We start from the raw sequence: 22,166 nt of genomic DNA, 5'->3' as shown, positions 1-22,166 counted from the left end.
AGTTGGCTGGTTGGGGACCTCACCTAAAGTTATTAATGGTGATTGCATTATTATTAATTTTCGGAGACAATCGGTGGCTAAAACTATTTTGACATCCCAGATGGAACAGAATGGTCATGACACTAACATATGGGCTTTACCCCTTGGCTATTTTTATAAACCTGTATTCGAAACATCAGCCCGTAACATATATAATTATACTCCAACCCATAATAGATTCACTTTGCTGTCGGGTTTGGACAGTCACGATTGACTGCCCTCCCAGGCAGCAAATGAATCAAGAACTGAGGCCACAATCTCAATATCAACCCAAGTAAGTCTCCACGCTCCTATACTGGACACATCACTTACTAGGGAAGAGGTTACAATCCCAATACCAACCCAAGTAAGTCTCCATGCCCCTATACCGGACACATCACTAACTAGGGAAGATAACCAGACACTCAAAATATTGAGCTGGAACATAGCTGGTCTGACATCTAAGCTAAATTTAGTGGATTGGCAAGATCTAATTAATCAGCAGGATGTTGTCATGTTCCAGGAGACTTGGGCAACCCAGGAGCTGTATATGGAGGGGTTTGAATGTTTTAATATCTTGTCCCCCATCCCCACCATAGGTAGACCTGCTGGCGGTCTTTCAATTTGGATTAACATTAAGGCAGGCAGCCGCTTCAGAATCATACCCACGAACAGTGATAAATTGCAAGCAGTCCTTTACACTAGGGGAGTCTCAATTTATCTGATTAATTTTTATAATGATGATTTTAAAACTGTGCCCAATATGAACTTTTCATCTCTGTTTAATTTTGTTTTAAAATTACAATCCAATAATCGCGGTGACCAAATTACGGGTATATGTTTGGGCGGCGATTTCAATGTAAAGATCCAAAAAGACATTCTTTCAGTTATCCGACTTGACACTCAAGCACCTCTGAGCCAAAGAGGGGAACAGTTAGTGAATCTTTTAAATTCCCACAATTTTTTGAATGTTATGCAGATTGCAGACGTTTCCCCCCTTGGAAGCAGCCCAATTCCAACCTATAGAAGCAGAGGATCCACCTCTATTATTGATTATATATTTATAACTGCTCCCTTAAGAAGCTATGTATTAAAGGCAGAGGTGATCCAAACTATGCAAAGTGACCATAACCCTATTAGTACTACTCTAAGCTTCACACGCCGCCCAGCGCACGATTGTGCGCTTGGTGCACGCGACCTGGCGGCATCAAATGATAAACTGAGAGTCGTTTGGCGTAACATCGACAATAATATATTATTTGAAAAAATTATAAAACACCATATAAATCTGGTCGATATCTGTTTATCGCCATGTTTTCACAATATAAAGGTAGTTAATGCCTTTTCAGGGTTATGCTCTGGCATTAAAAATATACTGTCTAAACCGACAAGGGAGCCAAATCCTGAGTTTGGTTGGTTTAACGCGGAATGCTCTGCAGCTAATAGAGCGCTAAGAAAGGCCCTAGTAAGCAAACCAAGAGTGGCATCTTCTATATCATCGCTCAGGGCTAATTATAAAAAAGCCATTAAATGTAGAAAGGAAGAGCTTACCAACAATTACTGGGCAAACCTTATGCAGGCAAACGTGCTAAAAGACAGCAAGAATTTTTGGAAGGCAGTTAAGGATATGAAATCTATGGGCAATACCCCCTCACCAATTGCCTGTAATATTCTGAGCGAATCTTGGGAGGCCCATTTTAGTAAGATATACGCTGCCCCTATCTCTAATAGTCCCAAAAAAGAATATATATACACCGGTGGGATACAGATCGATTTACATAAGGTCGAAGAGGCAATAGCCCAAAGCCTGGGGGTAAAGCCCCCGGACCAGACGGTCTTCCTATCGACCTTATCAAAAGTAAACCTGATTTTTGGGCACCACTTCTCACAAACGTTTTCAATAATCTCACTAACTCATCTATCCCAGACACTTGGTCACTTAGCACAATTGTTCCAATTTTTAAGAAAGGGGACCGATCTAACCCGAGCTGTTATAGGCCAATTTCATTGATCGATAACACCTTAAAAATCTTGGGGCGGGTGATATTTAACAGAATCAATCAATGGGCTGAGGATAATAAGGTCTTGCACCCGTCCCAATTGGGCTTCAGGAGTAAGGTTGGCACAGTGGAACAATGCCTGAACCTACATTTGATTGTCAGTAAATACACAATAGCCAAGAAAACACCAATGTATCTGGCATTCATGGACCTTACCTCAGCCTTTGATTTTGTTAATAGATCACGACTGTGGCTAACCCTTTTAAATCTTGGCCTTGATGACTCATTACTCTCCTTCTTGGCATATATACACAGAGACCTGAGAGCCAGGGTTCGCATAGGAAGAAACGGTGAGATCTCTAAACCTATTGAAATTGGGAGGGGGGTCAGACAGGGCTGTGTCTTGGCCCCTCTCCTATTTATATTATACATCAATGATCTATCCAAATCTCTATTGCCCTTAACTGAGGACGTCCCAAGCATCGGTGGTAACAAGATCCCCGCCCTGCTTTACGCAGATGATGCTGTGTTAATGGGGCGCACCCCTAATGCCTTGCGAGTTTTGGTACATGGGTTCGTGGAATTCATGGCAACATTAGATTTGTGCACTAATTTCAAGAAATCGTTTTTAATGTCATGTGGGTCTAAGAAGCATTTTAATCTTTCTATTGTATCTAACTCTATCAGATTGTCTAGCACCTGCACTTTTCCGTATCTTGGTCTGGTTTTCGCATCTAACGGGTTATGGAATGATCACATTGTCCACTGCAAAAGGAAATTTGTTAATTCCATTAACACAATTCTCAGGCTACCCAAATCTAAAAATATAGAGGAAGTGCCTGCTTTCGTCAAAATTTACAGAACACAATGTATTCCAACCGTTACATATGGTGCAGAGGTATGGGGGAACACTGTTAGCACACCCATTCAACGAGAAGAGAACAGGTTCTGCCGTAAAATACTGGGTGCCCCATTTTTCTCTCCCATATATGCTTGTCATAGCGAGCTCCATTTATTTTATGTGGAGGACTTCATTAAGGCTCGCCCGACATTGTTCTGGCTTAGAATCTGGAAGAATTTGGCTGCGCAACTGACTAGGGAAATTATTTTGGATTGCCTAATATGTGACCGAGGGCTGGCTATACCATGGTTGGCTGGAGTCTACAAAAGCTTAAATAGCCTGAATTTGGAACACTTCTTTTCAAACCCTCTAGCCCACAACCTTCCAAGCACTAAAACTGTGGAAAAACTACTCTATGCATCCTACAAAGAAATAAGACTAGCAGCGGAATGTAAAAAAACCTTGGTTGCTAGATATATGCAAATCGAGCACGTAACCACAGTTATGCCTAAATACCTTTTAAAATCTGTTGGCCGCTGGGAAAGGGGCCTATTCTTCAGGCTAAGGACAGATACTATGAAATATTTACTGTCCTTTCCAACTGGTTATTCTCCGAACCTTGATCATACCCTCTGTCCATGTACCCATAATCTGAAACAATCTATGTTACATTTTTTATTCTTTTGTTCTTTTTATATACCTCTTACAAAAAAAGTTTTTGATTCCATATTTTAAAACCCGATGCGTAACTGACTACAAAATAGCTTATGAGCTGGTGCTTGCAATTGATAATGATGAATTATGTTTTCGAGTAGGATCTTTTTTAAAAATGGCCGTACGCTTTCGTAACTCCATGAATTTGGATTAATTTCTTTTATGTGATATTTGTAAATACTGTATTTTTTAAACTGTACTTTTATGGATATGCTGTTTTTTATCCGAATAAAGTTCATATTGATTGATTGATTGATTGAGAAGGCCTAGTGGAAATTTTTAGAATCAAAAATGGCACTAGGTTGCCATGGCTAAATCATGTTCGTGATTAGTTTTATAAATTAAGACTCAAGCAGTTTTGGGACGACCCCTGCGGATTGTCTACGGGTTCCAAAAAATTGCTGAAACTAACTTTCTGGGCTTTTAATCAAGATATTTTGTCCCAGTGTTCAAAACTAGGCACTTTATCCACAAGGTTCCTCTCAATAAAATCAAATGGGAAATTTGAGTCCTTTTTGGACGAAATACAACCACAGCTGGCTAAATCTCTCTATTTGAAATTTCGCTACGGTGTTCTGCAGATATATGCAAATACAGTAAAATGGGCCCGTAGCGTCGGGGATGTAAGCGATGGTTGTTGTGCTATATGTCATACAGGTGCCAAAGAGAACAAATTGCATCTATTATTCTTCTGCCCAGCTTACACATATTGCAGGAAGAAATGGATTAAACCCATTTGTCAGCTTTTGGGCATTAGATCCATTTATGAGGCGGCAAGAAGATTGCGATCAGATACGACACAAGCAGTAGTTTTTAGTGTTAGTAGATATCTCTTTGGTGTAGAGAATAGGGCTGAAATTTTAGACATTTATAGTAACTTGTGTGTGTTTTACTTGAATTTATATTCAGGCTTATGCCTTGCTGGTTTTGCACTAGAGGGATCATGCCCTATTACGTATCATATTAGGTGCATGCTATGAAATTTTGTAAATTTTTGATAGATCCATAATAGATTAGAATTATTATATTATAAAAGATGTACTAGTTTTATGAATGTATGAATTTAATTACTGCTCAAGTGCCATCTTATCACTAAATGTATCTAATGACGGGATTTTACTTATATTTATTTGTCTTTTTAATGTCTAAGAAAAGTCTTGTATTGGGACCATTGATTCTCAATAACTGCGTACTTGTCTGGCGGGGTGCCCTTTGAAATGTTACAATATGATGTTTTTTTATATGAACTGAATGTGATCTTTTATGGTTTTTTAAATCGAAATAAAGATCATTGAATTGAACAAGAGGAGACGACCACAATACTGCTATGAATTATATTTGGCCTTTTTTGCAAGCACTTATGAGTTTAGGGCAGCGTCTCATTTCTTTTTATTTTTAAGGCTTTTGTTATGTTCTAAATTTTAAATTATCCTTTAATCCCATGTGTTGTTCCTAGCAATAAATTGAGGTAGCGTGTCCCATTTCTGCACAAAACTACAGCAGTTTTGTTGGCTAAAAAAATGTAAGTACAAACTCAAAACATTTGAAAAGCATCATTAGTGTCATCCAGTTTAGAAAAAATGTGCCACCTTTTTTTGTGTTTGGTCCCATTTTGAGAAGTCCTTATTGCTTGAGCTCAATGGCATTAAGGCTCGAAAACTATTGTTTCCACCTCCGTCTTATCCTTGTAGCCCAGGAAGCCTCTCTGTCAATGTAATACCAATATAATCCCTGCCCCTGTCTCCATAGCCTTCAGCCTTTATCATTCCCTCTTTGACTAGCTTATGCTTTTAACATTGTAAACATTATCACAATCAACAACATCTCCATTCCCCCAAAATCTTATAGATATTAGCCCTTCCAGATCCTCTTTTGAGCACCATCTTACAGCCTCTGTTGTTCCACCAGTGTCACCTTCTGCTGCTCCACACACATGCACAAACAGAACCTAGGTTGCGACATCAATTCTCCCCCCTTCACAGAACCATGTATTTGTCATCCCCTCCAGACTCAGATCTGCTTTCCACTCTGCGAATAAGCCATTGCCCCCCACACAACCTGCACAGCTCTCCTAAATCCTGTGCTACTTCACCCCATCCATTCCCCAGCATCCCCATTCCAAATGTTGGACGCTTACCACTGTGCTGCTCTCTTCCACTTAGATCCCTCATTGCTCTTGCCCACAAAACCCCCTATGTTGCAAAACCTTTTTGAACATTGTATCGTGAAAAGGTATTCACGAAGTCAAGCGGGTAGTCAGAAAGTTACAATATCACCCACTTGAACTATACCCATAATCACACCATGCATGTGAGGCGAGCAAACTTGAATCTCCCATCTTTCATCCTCTTACCATCCATCATTTAACCCTTCTATCTGTCCATTATCTCGCATTTATTATTTCACCATTCCTTCTTCCCTTTCATGTTTTCGTCCTTGTTTCCCTTCATGGTTCCTTCCTTGCACCCTTCATTTCTTCTATTGTTCTCTTTTCTCTTTGTATCTAGCTATCTTTTATCTCTCCTCTTAAGTTTACTTTCGTGCTTTTCTCAGTCCGGCATTCTTGTTTTCTATTTTGTACCGCTCTCTGAGCTTTTCCCTATTGCCATCATTTTCCTTCTTTCCTTTCCTTTGCTTGTCAGCCCACCTCCTACACCCCTCTGTCATGGGATTGATAAAAACATTTATGTATGAGCAATGTGTCTGCAGACCTGCAAATAGAAGAGGCCCATAAACAACTAATTAACTTTGTTGGGGACCAGTTCTGTAGCCCATTGTGCCCACTGGCAGCCCTCACATAAGCTCCTGAAGTGAAGAGGGGAGGAGTACCCAATGCACCAAGCTGTAGTATACAACGAAGATAGTTACTGCAGCATGAGTGCAAGCATTGCTATTTCCGGCAAATGGTTGCTAACTCTTCTGTGCATTACCCATGCTTTCTAATAATTTTCAGATAAAATATAAAATGACTGACATTTCCAATGCATATTTTAATTTCTTTTCTTTCCCAGCAAATAAAATGCGCTACTCAGGCACAATTTAATCAAAGTTGCAAGACAGCAACTTTGTCCATGTAGAACTTTGTAAATGCATATTTTTGAATAAGCTATTTCTTGTTGCAGCGGTTTTAAAAAAACGTATTCTTCAAACTTCAGATCTTAATTCGTGTTTTCCGTGACGCTTCATTTAGCTTTGACCCATTTTGCACCCCATAAATATAGTCGGTCCATCAATGTATAGCGTGATCTGCAGTGTGTAAACTCTAAACATCAATTCTAAGCTTGATACTTTTTTTAAAGCATTTCAATAACATTTAGTGTGTACAGTTTTCTTCGATCTTCCATCACTACATCTTAAATTAATAAGTGTAGATATCGGTCATATGTGTTCACATTCACCTCAGTAGTAATATGACACGATTGCAATTCTATATGCTATCCCACTGACTAGAGCTATACCGGTTCCTAAAGGCCTTCTGCTCGAGTTATGGCCTTGAGCAGGAGGCAAGGTCCTATAAGGTGGGCTGGGGCCTCTAACAACTGCATAGCTCAAGGTAGAAAAGCTATAATGCCTCCACTCAGGGTAGAATGATTTTAGATTAAACAAGGAGAAAAACAAAGGCTAGCTTTAGAATATTGGACCTGAACATGTATACCAGCCTTTATTTAACCTGAACCACAACATTCCAGTGTCCATTTATTCTGATTGATGCTTTTAACTGTAAATTCCTCAGTTTGAGGCATGTGGGCTGCTGAATTCATATCTGTGCATAGATCGCCGCCTAGTGTTGGGTCCGGATGTTTGCACGTTGTTGTCCTGGAAGAGTCTTCGAAGTATCCTGGGATAGGTGACTCCTCCCCTGGACTACAGTGCGCATGGGCATCCTCTCCATCCTCAGATTGTTTTTTTCCGCCATTGGGTTTGGATGTGTTATCTTGACTCAAGTTAGGAAAACCTGTTTTCAGGCCAAAAGGCCTTTAGCTCGCGTCGGTACTGTTCTCGATCGGTATCGATAGTATCTTTGTTAGTTTACTAACTTCTAGAACAAACTTTCGCATCTTACCCGACCGTCGATTCGACATCAGCGATGGAATCGAGGACACCATTCAAGAGGTGTCCGGTATGCAGTGCGAAATACCCCCACGTCGACGTCCATCCGGTGTGCAACAAATGCCTTTCACCGGATCACGACGAATCTACATGCATGGCCTGTGCTAGATTTCGATCCAAGAAGACTCTACGGAATCGACGAGCGGCGAGACTCGAGGCGCAGCAAGCGGCACCGGCCCCAGCCGACATCTTCAACGCCGAGACCGAAGATGTCGAAGAAGTGGAGAACCTACCCTCCAGTCCCGTTTCCGAACATGACTCCGGATCGGAAGACGTCGACGAAACACTCTTTCACAGAGATGAAGACGACACCGAGGTAGGAGACTACAATGAGGCCTTAGGGGCCGAAGAGAGTAGCTCCGGTGACGAGCAAGGCCTACCCGTTCAGACTGAAGAAAGCCCAGTGCAACAGTCTATGGCTCCGGTCGAGGGATCGCCTTCGGGCCTTACCCAAGACCTATCCCGCAGTTCTTCGGCCCCGCCCTCGGGCCCGGCCTCGGACATTTAGCGGCAGCCATTAATGCCCAAAGTGGCTGGTTTCCCTTCTTTAAAACCGAAACCGAAAGCTGTATTGGTTCACTTGAAACCGAAACCGAAAGTGGCGCTGGTCGGATCGAGGCCCTCCACACCTTCGACGCCAGCAAAACACATCGGCACCGAGCGCACCAAACGAGACTTCGGTGCCGAACTCGAAGCGGCCGACGTCGGAGTCGACATAAGGAAGAAGGCCTTCGGTACCACCAAACCTGCTCGGCTCCCGGCACCGACGCAATCGACTCCGACCTCAAAGGTCAAGCAGCCTGCTGCGTCTCACACCGCTTCCACGGCGACATCTAAGCCACAATCATCGAAGAAGTCGACGGCCACTCCCGCCCCTCGACTCGATGACCCACCGGCGCCGAAAAAATCCACGACCGCCTCAACAGAACCGGTCGGTGCGAAAGACTCGAGGGCGCTCCAAACGCGACCCATTGCTGCGCAAAGCACCAAAAAGAAAATGGTCCTCCAGGACACGTCGGGCTCCGAGCCAATTAAAGCTCCAGCAGCCTCTTCGACACCAGCCAACATTACTTTTGGCCTGCCACCATCCACGGCCCCGAAAATGTTCCATATCAGGACACGGGTGACCCATACCACGATCACGCCTGCCGAACACTCTGCGGAGACGTCTCCATCGCATATAATCGACGCCGACACCGGCAGGATGATTGTCCACAAACGGAAAATAACTTTGGAGCCGGCTTTGGACTCCTTCAGGATTCCACTCAAAAGAAAGCTGCCTGTGGCTTCAGAACCAGTTCTTTACGAACCTTTCCACTCACCCTTCCAGGATCCACAATCCTTCTCTCCCACACACTCCGACACGGATGCGTTGGGGGACTACATGGGTGACCAAGTCCCCTACCCCGGAGACATGGACCCTGACGGCCAACAGGACCCTGATCAAACTTGGGATGACCCTGTGGACCCAGGTGCACCTATGGATGCACAAGACCCGCAACTCTATGGAGCAAAAACATCTCCCACAGAGGACACGGCAGCGTTCAACGCTCTAATTGAACGTGCTGCGGCCAATCATGGGGTGCAACTTCACTCGGACACCGTCGAGGACGACTTTCTTATGGATACTTTTGCATCCTCAGAAAGAAATATAAAAACTCTACCCATGTTGAAGGGTGTCCTCAAACCAGCAAAGGACATCTTCAAGGAACCCACCAGGGCAAGAGTGATAAACCCCAGGATCGACAAAAAATACAGATCAGCGCCTGGGGACCCTACTTACATCAGAGGCCAATTACCTCTGGATTCCATTGTCGTTGCGAATGCTCGCAAGAGGGCACACTCACAAACAACAGGTGACGCTCCTCCCCCGGACAAAGAGTCCAAGGTGTTAGAGACCTCTGGCAAACGGGTTGCCGCCCAGGCAGCCAACATATGGCGCATTGCCAATACTCAAGCACTCCTCGCTCGCTACGATAGAGCACACTACGACACATTAGAGCAGCTAATCCAACATCTCCCTGACCAATTCAGAGAAGGTGCAGAGATCCTCATCAGGGAGGGACAGCTCCTCACAAACGCATCCATCAAGTGCGCGCTGGATGCCGCAGACACAGCTGCCAGGGCCATAAACACTAGCGTCATGCTGCGACGACATGCCTGGTTACGAATCTCCGGATTCAAACCTGAGGTGCAAAACAACATACTCAACCAGCCTGTCAACCCCGACTATTTATTCGGCCCGGAGGTTGACACCACCCTAGAGAAAATAAAGAAGGACACGGACACTGCAAAGTCCATGGGGGCTCTCCAGACTCAGTCCTTTCGGAGCGGCTCCTTTCGTCGCCCCGGAAATAAAGGAGCAGGTAGAGGACAGGGGTCACAGCAAACATACAACAAGAGCAATACACAAACCACCTACGATAAAAACACCCGGGGTGGATATCGTGGCTCCAGTACAAAGGGCAGAGGACGCGGCTACGGAAACACCAGGTCCTCCCCCAAGAACAAGCAGTGACGCCCTCTCCCTTCCTCCCGACCACATAACACCTGTCGGGGGAAGGCTACAAAGGTTCCTGTCCACGTGGAACTCCATCACCACGGACAGGTGGGTCAAAGATATTGTCAAATACGGTTACTGTCTAGAACTAACCTCCACTCCACCCACAATACCTCCAAAAAACCGTCCTATGTCCTCAGAGCACTTAACGCTCTTACAGCAGGAGGTGCAAAGCATGCTTCTAAAAGGCGCAATAGAGGTCGTACCCGTCCACGAGCAAGGTACGGGGGTGTACTCCCTGTACTTTTTAATACCGAAGAAGGACGGGTCACTCAGACCTATATTAGACCTGAGACCCCTAAACAGATACATTCTTTCCGAGCATTTTCACATGCTCACTCTCCAGCAAGTCCTCCCGCTGCTCAAGCAGGGAGACTTTCTAGCCACACTGGACCTCAAGGATGCGTATTTCCACATACCCATTCACCCATCACACAAAAAATACCTCAGGTTCACTGTTCAAGGACAGCACTACCAATTCAGAGTCCTTCCCTTCGGCGTGACAACGGCACCAAGGGTGTTTACAAAGTGCCTAGCTACTGTGGCGGCACATCTACGGAGGCAGCACATACACGTCTACCCTTACCTGGACGACTGGCTCGTTCAAGCGAAGTCAGCCCAGCAATGTGCCAGCCACATGTCCCGCACCATTCACCTCCTTCACAGTCTGGGGTTCTCACTAAATTACCCAAAATCCCATCTCCAGCCCGCACACGTACAACAGTACCTAGGTGCGACTATAGACACTCTGGCGGCCACAGCTCAGCCAAATTTAGTGAGAATCAACAGCATGCAAATGCTGATTTCCAAGTTCAAACCACAACACTCCCTGCCCGCGCGAGTGTTCATGCAGTTGATAGGCATGATGGCCTCCTGCATCTTCATAGTCCCACACGCGAGACTACATATGCGCCCGCTTCAGGAGTGCTTAGCACGTCAGTGGAATCAGGCTCAAGGACAGTTGAAAGACCTAGTGTTGGTGAGCGGTCGGGCATACAACTCTCTGCATTGGTGGAATCCACAAAACCTTTGCAAGGGCCGACCGTTCCAAGAGCCTGTCCCACAGATAATACTGACGGCGGACGCGTCTCTCCAGGGATGGGGAGCTCATGTACTCCATTACACAGTGCAGGGACTATGGACACAACAACAAAAGAAGATGCACATCAACCTTCTAGAGCTAATGGCGATCTTCCTCGCTATGAAAGCATTCAAAGTACACTTGTGCAACAAAGTCGTGTTGATCCGGACGGACAACATGACTGCCATGTACTACATACAGAAGCAGGGAGGAACACACTCTCCACAGTTGTCTCATCTGGCTCAGAGCATGTGGAAGTGGGCCATTCAGAGGAACATGTTCCTCATGGCAGAACACCTCCCCGGCAAAGACAACCAGATGGCGGATCTGCTCAGCAGACACAGCCACCAGATGCACAAGTGGGAGTTACACCCATCAGTACTCCAACCGTACTTCCAGCAGTGGGGTCATCCAGAGATAGACCTATTCGCGACAAGCGAAAACGCAAAATGCCAAAGCTTTGCCGCCAGGTTCCCACATCCGCAGTCGCAGGGCAATGCGATATGGATGAACTGGTCCGGCAGATTTGCGTACGCTTTTCCCCCAGCACCACTGATACCGCTAGTGGCACGCAAACTGCGTCAACACTCACTGACGCTCGTCCTGGTTGCTCCAACGTGGGCACGCCAGCCGTGGTACACCACCTTTCTCGAACTTTCCGTGGTGCCGCATCAAAGGCTGCGGATCAAACCCGAGCATTTGACGCAGAACCATGGAGAGATTCAGCACCCAGATCCGCAACAGCTGAACCTGGCAATCTGGCTCCTGAAGTCCTAGAGTTTGGCTACCTCAACCTGCCACCTGACTGTATGGACATCATTAAGGAGGCCAGGCGACCCACTACCAGAGCTTGCTATGCAGCCAAATGGAAGAGGTTCGTCATTTATTGCAATAATAATGACATTAACCCGCTAGACGCATCCATCCCAAACATTATTTGTTACCTATTACACCTATACCGATGCAATCTGGCGTACACCTCTATACGTGTCCATTTGACCGCAATATCAGCCTATCTGCAGACCAGGCAGCACCTCTCTCTATTCAGAGTGCCTGCCATCAAAGCATTCTTGGAAGGACTCAAACGAGTCATTCCACCAAGCCACCCACCGGCTCCGATGTGGAACCTCAACTTGGTCCTCACACGCCTGATGGGTCCACCCTTTGAACCTCTACACTCATGCGAGATTCAATTCCTTACCTGGAAAGTAGCTTTCCTAGTAGCGATCACTTCTTTGAGGAGAGTTAGTGAACTCCAGGCACTAACCGTTCAAGAGCCATTTATACAGGTTCACGCCAACAGGGTCGTACTACGTACCAACCCCAAATTCATGCCAAAGGTGGTATCGCAGTTCCACATGAATCAAACCATTGAACTGCCCGTTTTCTTCCAAAACCCACAAACTGTCGCAGAAAGGGCACTCCACACACTAGATGTCAAAAGGGCCCTCATGTATTATATCGACAGGACCAAACCCTTTAGGAAAACACAACAACTTTTCGTTGCCTTTGCCCCACACCACAAAGGTAACGCTATCTCCAAAGCAGGAATAGCCAGATGGATCGTTAAATGTATCCAAATTTGCTATCAAAAGGCTAAACGTACTTTAACGATTCCCCCACGAGCCCACTCAACACGTAAGTTAGGGGCCTCAATGGCTTTCCTAGGAAACATTCCTTTGCATGACATATGTAGAGCAGCCACCTGGTCCACTACACATACATTTACCAAACACTATTGTGTAGATGTGCAATCAAAACAGCAGGCAGCTGTAGGACAGGCTGTTCTCAAAACTCTTTTTCAGACCGCTGCAGCTGGCACTGGTAGCCGCCGCTAATAAGAGGGCACTGCTATATATTCTATGCACAGATATGAATTCAGCAGCCCACATGCCTCGAACTGAATATGCTACTTACCAGTATGCATCTGTTCTTGGCATGTAGGGCTGCTGACATTCATATCGCCCTCCCTCCTCCCCGGCGCCTGTAGCAGCTGCAGCTCTCAGAATTACTGTAAGCATGGTCATCACTTTCTATATCTACTCCATCACTGCCACAATGGCGAAAAACAATCTGAGGATGGAGAGGATGCCCATGCGCACTGTAGTCCAGGGGAGGAGTCACCTATCCCAGGATACTTCGAAGACTCTTCCAGGACAACAACGTGCAAACATCCGGACCCAACACTAGGCGGCGATCTATGCACAGATATGAATGTCAGCAGCCCTACATGCCAAGAACAGATGCATACTGGTAAGTAGCATATTCACTTTGTGAATAGTCTCAAAGTGTCAGACTGATTCCAGAAACTTGAAGCAGTAGCCTGTGTGCTGATAGGTAGTGTTGTTCTGCTCTGTGCCAATACTGTTACACTCTGGAAGTGATGAGAGGAGCTGCATATAAGCACCAACCATGTGCTCTGACATCAGTTCCTTTCTTTCTGTGCCTTCAGATGTGGACTGAAGCTACTTCTTTATCTTTGACAAAACTTTTCCTACAAAAATGTCAGTTCCAGTGTGCAAGGGAAGATGTCACCTCCTAAAACAACAGGGTTTACATGTTATAGGGACTGTTAATAAGACGTGTCTGTGACAGATCCTCACTAGGTATGCCTGTGGTACCTGGGGTTGAGCATGACTCCAAGGCCTGCGATGGCTGAACCCGGATGAACCCGAAAGGCCATTCAAGACCTCAAGACAAAACTCATATCGCCAAACATTGAAAGACTCAATGCCAAAACTGGTCAAAGTCAAAAGGAAAGTCCAGTTCCAGCACCCAAAATTGTTCCTACAGCAGATCTTCATTGCTGTCCTTGTCTTCTGGTAAGTGCAAAAAGACTTGGCCCCTTGCCTCCACTCTCAAAAGCCAGGGAAGGTGCGTGGGCGTCAGAAAGCCGCCCAGTGTTGTTCCCTGTAGGAAATTGGGTTACTGGTTAAAGGGATTGCCACCCATCTCAAACAGCAACCACAATTCTTATCAGGATGAAATCTCAAATTAACTTGGGCTTATACCTCTGGTAGCTTTGCACGTAAGTAGTCAGGTAAGTTAGAGGTAATGTGTAAATTATTTATGCAGCACTTCAAACAGTAATAAAGTAAACACACAACATAAGGAAATAGACAATTTAGTAAAATGTAATAAATTATTTGAAACCAAAAGAACAAAAATCCATTCAGTAGAATCAGAGATTTTCAGTTTTAAAGTTTTAAGTGAACGCAGTGCTTTAAAGCACAAAGTACCAATTGTGGTTATCTGGTTGCGCAGCACTGCAATAAAGTCACAAGTTCAGGCTGACCAGAATGGAGCGTGGGCTGGATCTTGTTAGGCCCGCTGAAGAAAGTACCTTAAAATCTGGTTCTGAAGCGTTGTGGGATCCTGCATTGAGGATGTTTTGCGCGGTAGTGGTTCCAAGAGGCTGCGGACAGTGATGTGAAGTCATGCCTCTGATATGGTTTGTGCAGCAGAAGTTCCAATGAAGCCGTGGACAGGGCTTGTAATGTGAGGTCCTGCGTCGTTATCGAGGATGCTGTGGACGAGGGCTTGTAATGCGATGTCCTGTGTCAGAGATGTGTCGCACAGCAGTGGCTCCTAAAATTTGCAGGCTGTAATGCAATATCCTGCATTAGGGATGGTGATACTCATGTGCTGCACCATGTCTCCCCAAAAGATCACATCTGGGGAGGCAGACTACCTTCAGGTCCACTTCAATGGGTCCAGAATGCAGTGGTGCCACTTGGGGGGAGTTGAGCAAGACTCACAGCAGGCAGAAGCCAGGTCCTGGGATCAGGGTGGTTGGAGCCTTTTCTGTCCTTGAGGCTTTGATCGGTATGCCAGCCAACTAGCTCTTGGAGTCACTCTGGTGGTCCTGGATTTAAGATGCAGGTCCAATCCTTCTTATTCAGGCAGCAGGGTAACAGAGTACCAGTCCTTCTTGTAGAGCAGCACAGCAGTTTTCTAAACCTTCCACAGGTCTAGAGGCGTGTTGAGGAGATGGAACTGAGGGTCCAATATTTATACCTGGTGCCAGCTTTGAAGTAGTGAAAGATTCTAGAGTCTTCTATACCCAGAGGTGCTTTGAATTTCCTGCCTCCCTGCCCTGGCGCATTTTGAGTGTGTTGAGGCAGAGGCTTTGTGATGTGCAAGTGTGGTAGGTGACAGCTCCACACCCTATCAAATCTGAGATAGTCCATCCTGCCAACGCCTATTGCTCCTTTGTCTCACTTTCTGGGAGCAATACACAAAGGCCAACTGCCAGCTAAACCTAGTCATGTGACCCGTGAGATAGGTTGCAGGCATCAAATGGCTAGGACAAGAAAATACAAACTTACTAAAAGCGGCATTTTCAGACTTGTGACTTTAAAACCAACTTTACCATTAAAGAGGTTTTTAAATCACAATTCTTCGAACACTAAACTCGACATTCCTATCTGCTCCCAATTGAAACGTATACTTATTAAAATGCAAAAAGGGAACCCAAAATTATCCAATGGGAGGGGTAGGCCTCAAAGTAGTGGAAAACAAATTTGGGAGTTTTTCACTACTAAGACATGTAAAACTAAAATGTGCATGCCCAACGTTTTAAATAAACTGCACCCTGCCTCCTGGCCTTATCCTAGGGGTAACTTATATGCATTAGAAAGAGTGGTTTAGGCCTAGCAAAAGGTTTATTTTGCCAGGTCAAAATGGCAGTTAAAAGATGCCCTTACAGGGTTAAACCGCTACTTAAGTGGGACAATGAGTGCTGCAGGCCCACGAGTAGCCTTTAATATGCAGGCCCTGGGTACAGATAGTACCACTTTACTAGGGACTTATAAGTACAAAAAATGTTTTGGGTGGGAGCCAATGTTATCATTTTCTAGGGAGAGAGCGCAGGCACTTTGGCACTGGCTAGCAGTCCTAAGACTAGTAAAAATGAAGTCAGGAAAAACAGGAGAATTGAAGACAAAACTTTGTGGGAAAATAATGCCAAGGATGTCCTGAGGCGATCTGCTGAGGCACAGATTCTGAGCTGGGTCCAGATACTCCCTGAGTTTAAGGATGCATTGGGTACATCACAGCAAGTCATGGTCTTTATAGAGGCCATGCTGGACATCTTTGGTAATTTCTTGTTCCCTTCGGCTCACCTTCCTGCCTCTAGGATCTAGAGGGACTTCCAGTTGGACTTCCGCAGCTGGGTCAGCCCTCTGCACCATCTGTGCCCCTCAAACCTGCTTCAGGCTCTGCACCAGCTTTGATGCCGACTTCAGTCTCAGTTCCACTTCTTGCTCTGGTCCCAGCTCCACTCCTTGCTCTGGCCCCTTGTATTGGTGCTACTGCCACCATCACTCTAGGAGAGGATGCACAACCCATAGTGCTTTCCGACTCTGAGACGAACTTGTATCAACCTCGACTGAGACAGCGTTCCGATCCTGAAAGCGCGCAGCCTCCCACATCCACTCATATTATGGTACCTTGCCTTTACCATGTAGTAGTGTTCAGCTCTCCGCAATATTTTTGGCTCTGATTCAGACAATGACAATTTATATGACTGGGATGATTTTGTCCTAGAGTAGTGCGAGGACAATTAGAATCAGAAACTACAGGATGCCAATGGCCTTCATACTCCCCCAGACACAGGTCTTGTTTCGCATTCCAGCCCTTCAACAGAAGAAAGCACCTCCTTCGCTTTCATTATGCATAGGGCAGCAGAAGGACTTAACCTATAACTATCAATAATAAAGGTAAAGAATTATGTCTTTACAGAGGTCCTCCAACCTAGGCAGTAACCTACAGAGCCTTTATTGCGGTTACCCTCTTGGGCATTTGTACAAAACCATGCTCGGGACCACCAGTGAATAGGCAGGTTGCACATCACCATAGACCAGCACCAGGTGACCCTGACTTCCTCACACAACATCCCACACCAGAGAGCCTAGTAATGTAGGTATCCATCAGTAAGGTAAATCCTAACGCCTTCCTACCACCCCACCTGATTGTGAATCCAAGCAGATTGAAGCATTTGACAAGAGCATCTTCTCATCTGATAGTCTTGCTCTGCGGTCTGTAAATGCCTGCAGTCTCCTACGCCTTTGCACCCATGGAGCATGGCGACCCAAATTCTGCCAGCAGTTCCAGACGACTGTGAGATTTCCATAACCTAAGCTATTCAGGACTGCTGCAGTGCAGTACATTTTGTGATCTGCTCTGGCTTCACATGATGGACTGCTTAGGTTGGAGATAAGGTACGAGTGTGGTACTTCCATGCCTGAATGAGGACTACATGGCTTCTCCTTGGATGTCCATACATCCCTAAAAGATATGCCATTTGATTTTGCTCACTTTTTTAGTGAGAAAATTGATTCAGCCCTGGATCGTTTCAAGACAAGCAGGGAGACAGCATGTTCTTTAGGTCTGCCTGCCCCATCAGACAATTCCATCAGACATTTTGCCCTCTCTAAGGCTACGGTAGTGTTAGATCAATATCACCAACATCCGACCCCACTGCCAGTTCAACAGGGTTCCCAGAGCTTTTGTGACAAAGGCTTTAACTCATAAAGACAACACCCAAGGCACTAGGGACAACATGCTGCTCAATCCCAACAACTCCAGCTGCCACAGCCACAACACACCTTTAGTGTGTCCTCCCTAGCACACAGCCGCTCTGTTAGAGGCAGGATCTAGCCTTTCCTCCGGGGGTGACAAGCCATCACTTGAGCTCGTTGGGTCTTCCAAATTGTCCAACACACCTCCACCACCATCATGGCAGATGATGGAGGACCACATGTCCTAAGTGCAGGCCATTGAGATGGTTCTGGCCTTAGAAGTAGGAGATGAGTTTTACTCCTCCTACTACCTGGTGCCAAAGATGGACAGAGGCCTTCATCCTATTTTAGAACACTCTCAATGCCTTCCTGCAAAAGGACAAATTCAGGATGTTCAAGTTAGCATGTCCTGTCTGTCCTAGTCCCTGGAGACTGGGTGGTAGCGCTTGACCAGCAGGACACTTATTTCCACATTCCCATCCTGCAGATCCACAAGTTATATCTGTGGTTGACTGTAATTTTCAAATCACTGTGCACCCTTTTGATCCTCACCAGTGCCCCCAGGTGTTCATTAGAGTGATGGTGGTGGTTGCAGCACACATTTGAAGGTTGGGGGGTGGACTCAGTCTTCGCGCTCCTTCAATGACTTGCTGTTGAAGGCAGAATCGCCCTAGCTGTCAACCACCCCCAGACAATGATCGAACCTCCCAACATCATTGGGGTTTATCTATGAGCTAAAGTCGCACCTCACTCCTCAGCAGATACTCCAGTTCCCCGCAGCCATTCTGGATATGCTCAGTTTCTTGCTATGATCTTGATGTTTCGGCTATATCTTGGATCTCAAAGTGGATAACTGTGAGACTGCTAGTTTTGCTGGCCTCCTGCATCATGCTGGTGAAGTTTGCCAGGTCACACATGCATGCTCTGCAGTATGATCTGAATCCCCACTGCAGAGCATGCAGGCGAATCTGTTGGACTGAATCTAAATTTCGGGTTTGTCTGAAAAAGACCTGCAGAGGTGGCTGCCGGACTGTGATTGTGTCATTGGCAGACTCCTCTTCTTATCCCACCCAGATTTGACAGTGTTGACAGATGCATCTATTATGCGCTGGAGAGGCCAATCTGGAACACGTGTAGATTACAGGACACTGGTCTCCAGCAGAATCCCAACTCATCGGTAATTTGTTGACGTTACGGGCACTTTAGTTGGTGTTGAAGGCCTTCCTTCCCACTGTCAGAAGGACGTTGATACAGGTGCTCATGAGCAACACCACTGCCATGTGGTACTGCAGCAACATGACAGGGTGGGGTCTTGGGTCCTGTGCCAGGATGTCTCTACTCTAGAAGTGGCTGGATTGCCATGAGATTTTCCTCTTGTTGAACCTCCTAGCAGGATCACAAAACGGCAGTGTAAACAAACTCAACTGCCAAAGCCTAGTGGACCAAGAATGGCAGGCCTAACCTGAGGTGGCGCAGGGCATCTTCTCACTTGTTTGATTTGCATCTTCCTTAAGCCACTGCACATTTGTCTATTGAGGCTTCTGACATTGAAAACGGTCTGTCTTCTCACCGTAACATCGGTTCAGCATGTGAGCAGTCTGCAGGCTCTTTCTGTCAACCCACCTTCTACAACATTCTTCACAGATAAACTGGCGTTGAGGACTTCCGCCATTACATGGATCGCAAAAAGAAACATTGGGTTGCCAATCAGGTCTTTATTGGATTCTCTGGGGCAAAGATAGGTAAAGCAGTGCAGAAATTAACCATCTCTCAATGGATTGTGCTCTGCTTCAAGAATTGCTGCACATTGGCCAAAAAGCGAACTCCGGAAGACCTAAGGGCTCATTCACTAGAGCCAAGGCCGCTAGTACTGTGCTGACACACACAGTGTTGGTCCTGGACATATGTCAGGCCTCCACGTGGGCATCCGTACACACATTTATGAAGCACTATTGCCTGGATAGTTGGGTCCATCAAGATGGGCATTTTGCCTTCTCGGTCCTTCAGGTGTTTGCCATGTATTGCCTACTCCCCAACCATTCTCCAACTCTCGTATATTTTTACTCTCTAAATAATGCTTATACTAAAAATCCATTTGAAGTGTAAAATTGCTCTATTCTTTTTTTTTTTTGTACACGTAGATATGGCTATTTACACATGAGTCTGAATTAAAAATACATATAGCATTGACACTCCGCAGTGTGTCTTTCTTTAAACAAAATACGTTGCTATAAATTCTGCATGGTTGGGATACAGTGATTGATCGGTTATAATTAACTAAAATGCCACTACAAAAGTGCTAAAGATGTACTAGAATGAGTTCTTCAACAGTAGCCTTTTAAAAATGTCATCCTTTTCACATTCTTCATTATCTTTATTTGCAGGAGATTTATGATGAAGAAAAATACTCCTGGAAAGAAAATAAAGAATGCTTTTGGACATAATTCGAAATTATGTAAACTCTTTTTTCTAAGTAAATGCTTTGCAAAGACTCTATCAAGAAACAGATGATTAATATCCAATGCTTGAGGTGACCCGAAGATTTTTATTTATTGAATGTACACTAATAATTAGTTGTGAAACCTAAATTTCAGCTGATTCCACCAAGTTTTCACAGGTCTAAATCCACCACCAGAAATGTAGTGTTATTCATCTACCACCCCACAACTGACTAACAATGCCAAGTCACTTGGCTTCCACATTAGTATTTCCTTCTTTATAAACCATGTAAATCAGGTAATGAAAACCTAATAACTACTGCTGTGTCATATAAAGTAAAGTCCTACCTTTTGGAAGTAGACGTCAGAGCATCGTGGAAGCTCTGTTCCTCTTACACCTTGATGATGTTAATGCCCTGCTAACAAGAGTGCCAGTTTCGCATCTCAAACTTGGATCCTCCATCCTACAGACTGCCTGCTAATGGGTCTCTAGAGGTTCACCAGGATCACAAGCAAATTCAAAGAACTCTCCAGGCTTCTGCTGCCAGACTGCATTACCTTTGCAACGCGGTGCATCGTTTACAGACCACTCTTCACAAAGGGCCCACCATAAGCGTCTTCCAAGAGCAGAATCTGCAGCTCGTGGATAAACAACACCTCAAGAATGGAAATCAAGTGGTATAAGAGGGAGAAAAGCACTCACCAACTCTCCTCTTCCTACACCCAGAGACTCTGGAACACAATCCCAGTACTGATTCGACATCTTTACTCTGCGAATTAAGTCTTCTCTTCACATAACATTTTGCTGCATCTCGTTGCACCCTAATATTTTCCCACTTTACTACGCCCTCTGTTCTATAGAATCCCCTTCTCCCATGCACCCCCTTTTCTTGTTACAACCACCTTCCTTACTCCTCCTATTTATGTTTGGTGCTCTGATGCTGGGTAGCTAGATTTGAGCTTAAAAATGTCATAAATAAATACCTACATACCATTTCTGCGCATATCTTTGCTACATTAGTTTTACCATCATTAAATTGTTACCGCAATAATGTATGAATTCCTATACATTCTGTTGAACATGAATACTTCTGAAATCAATTTCAGCACGTTTTAAACCTTTCTGAAAGGCAAGACTTCAGAGAGAATTTAGTCTTCTCTTCACATAACATTTTGCTGCATCTCGTTGCACCCTAATATTTTCCCACTTTACTACGCTCTCTGTTCTATAAAATCCCCTTCTCCCATGCACCCCCTTTTCTTGTTACAACCACCTTCCTTACTCCTCCTATTTATGTTTGGTGCTCTGATGCTGGGTAGCTAGATTTGAGCTTAAAAATGTCATAAATAAATACCTACATACCATTTCTGCGCATATCTTTGCTACATTAGTTTTACCATCATTAAATTGTTACCGCAATAATGTATGAATTCCTATACATTCTGTTGAACATGAATACTTCTGAAATCAATTTCAGCACGTTTTAACCCTTTCTGAAAGGCAAGACTTCAGAGAGAATTTTTAGGGTAACTCTTGATGTGTTCATACTGTTTATGTATGGATGGGTTGGGTAGGTGGTAGACTTTGGAATAGATGACGGACAGATAATAATTTGCAGAATTTCCGGGTTAGCTTTTTACTGTAAAAACATAAATGTAGTTGTTTAATAGAGCTATATATAGGGTTAGTATTCCACAGTACATCCCGGTCTCGCCTTGTTCCCCGGGACCAGGGCGACTGCGAGGCACTAGGCAATCCTTATCACCTAAATTATCCGGGTAATCATAGTATCTGTTATCCTGGTAATCATGTGGCTAGATACTCCTGTCCGGCTCTCTGATTTGTTAGGAACCTCTTATGTGGCCTTTATCTCTTAGAGAGT

At 45.0% G+C, this 22,166-nt stretch overlaps 1 protein-coding gene across 1 annotated transcript in view; it reads left to right on the top strand.

The window, feature by feature from the left end:
* The window catches only part of LOC146864176 (molybdopterin synthase catalytic subunit-like), a 146,952-nt gene extending 125,246 nt beyond the window's left edge, over window positions 1–21,706 (top strand). The window contains exon 4 of the mRNA XM_085631251.1: window positions 20,230–21,706. Within this exon, the coding sequence (XP_085487377.1) occupies window positions 20,230–20,289 (60 nt within the window). The 3' untranslated portion in view covers window positions 20,290–21,706. The remainder of the gene's footprint in view (window positions 1–20,229) is intronic.
* Window positions 21,707–22,166: the final 460 nt, after the last annotated feature.

Source organism: Triturus cristatus, chromosome 2_1 (genome assembly GCF_964204655.1).
Source record: "Triturus cristatus chromosome 2_1, aTriCri1.1, whole genome shotgun sequence".
Classification (NCBI taxonomy): Eukaryota; Metazoa; Chordata; class Amphibia; order Caudata; family Salamandridae; genus Triturus; species Triturus cristatus.
The sequence above is the reverse complement of the archived record's forward strand: the minus strand, read 5'-3'. Positions and strand labels throughout refer to the sequence as shown.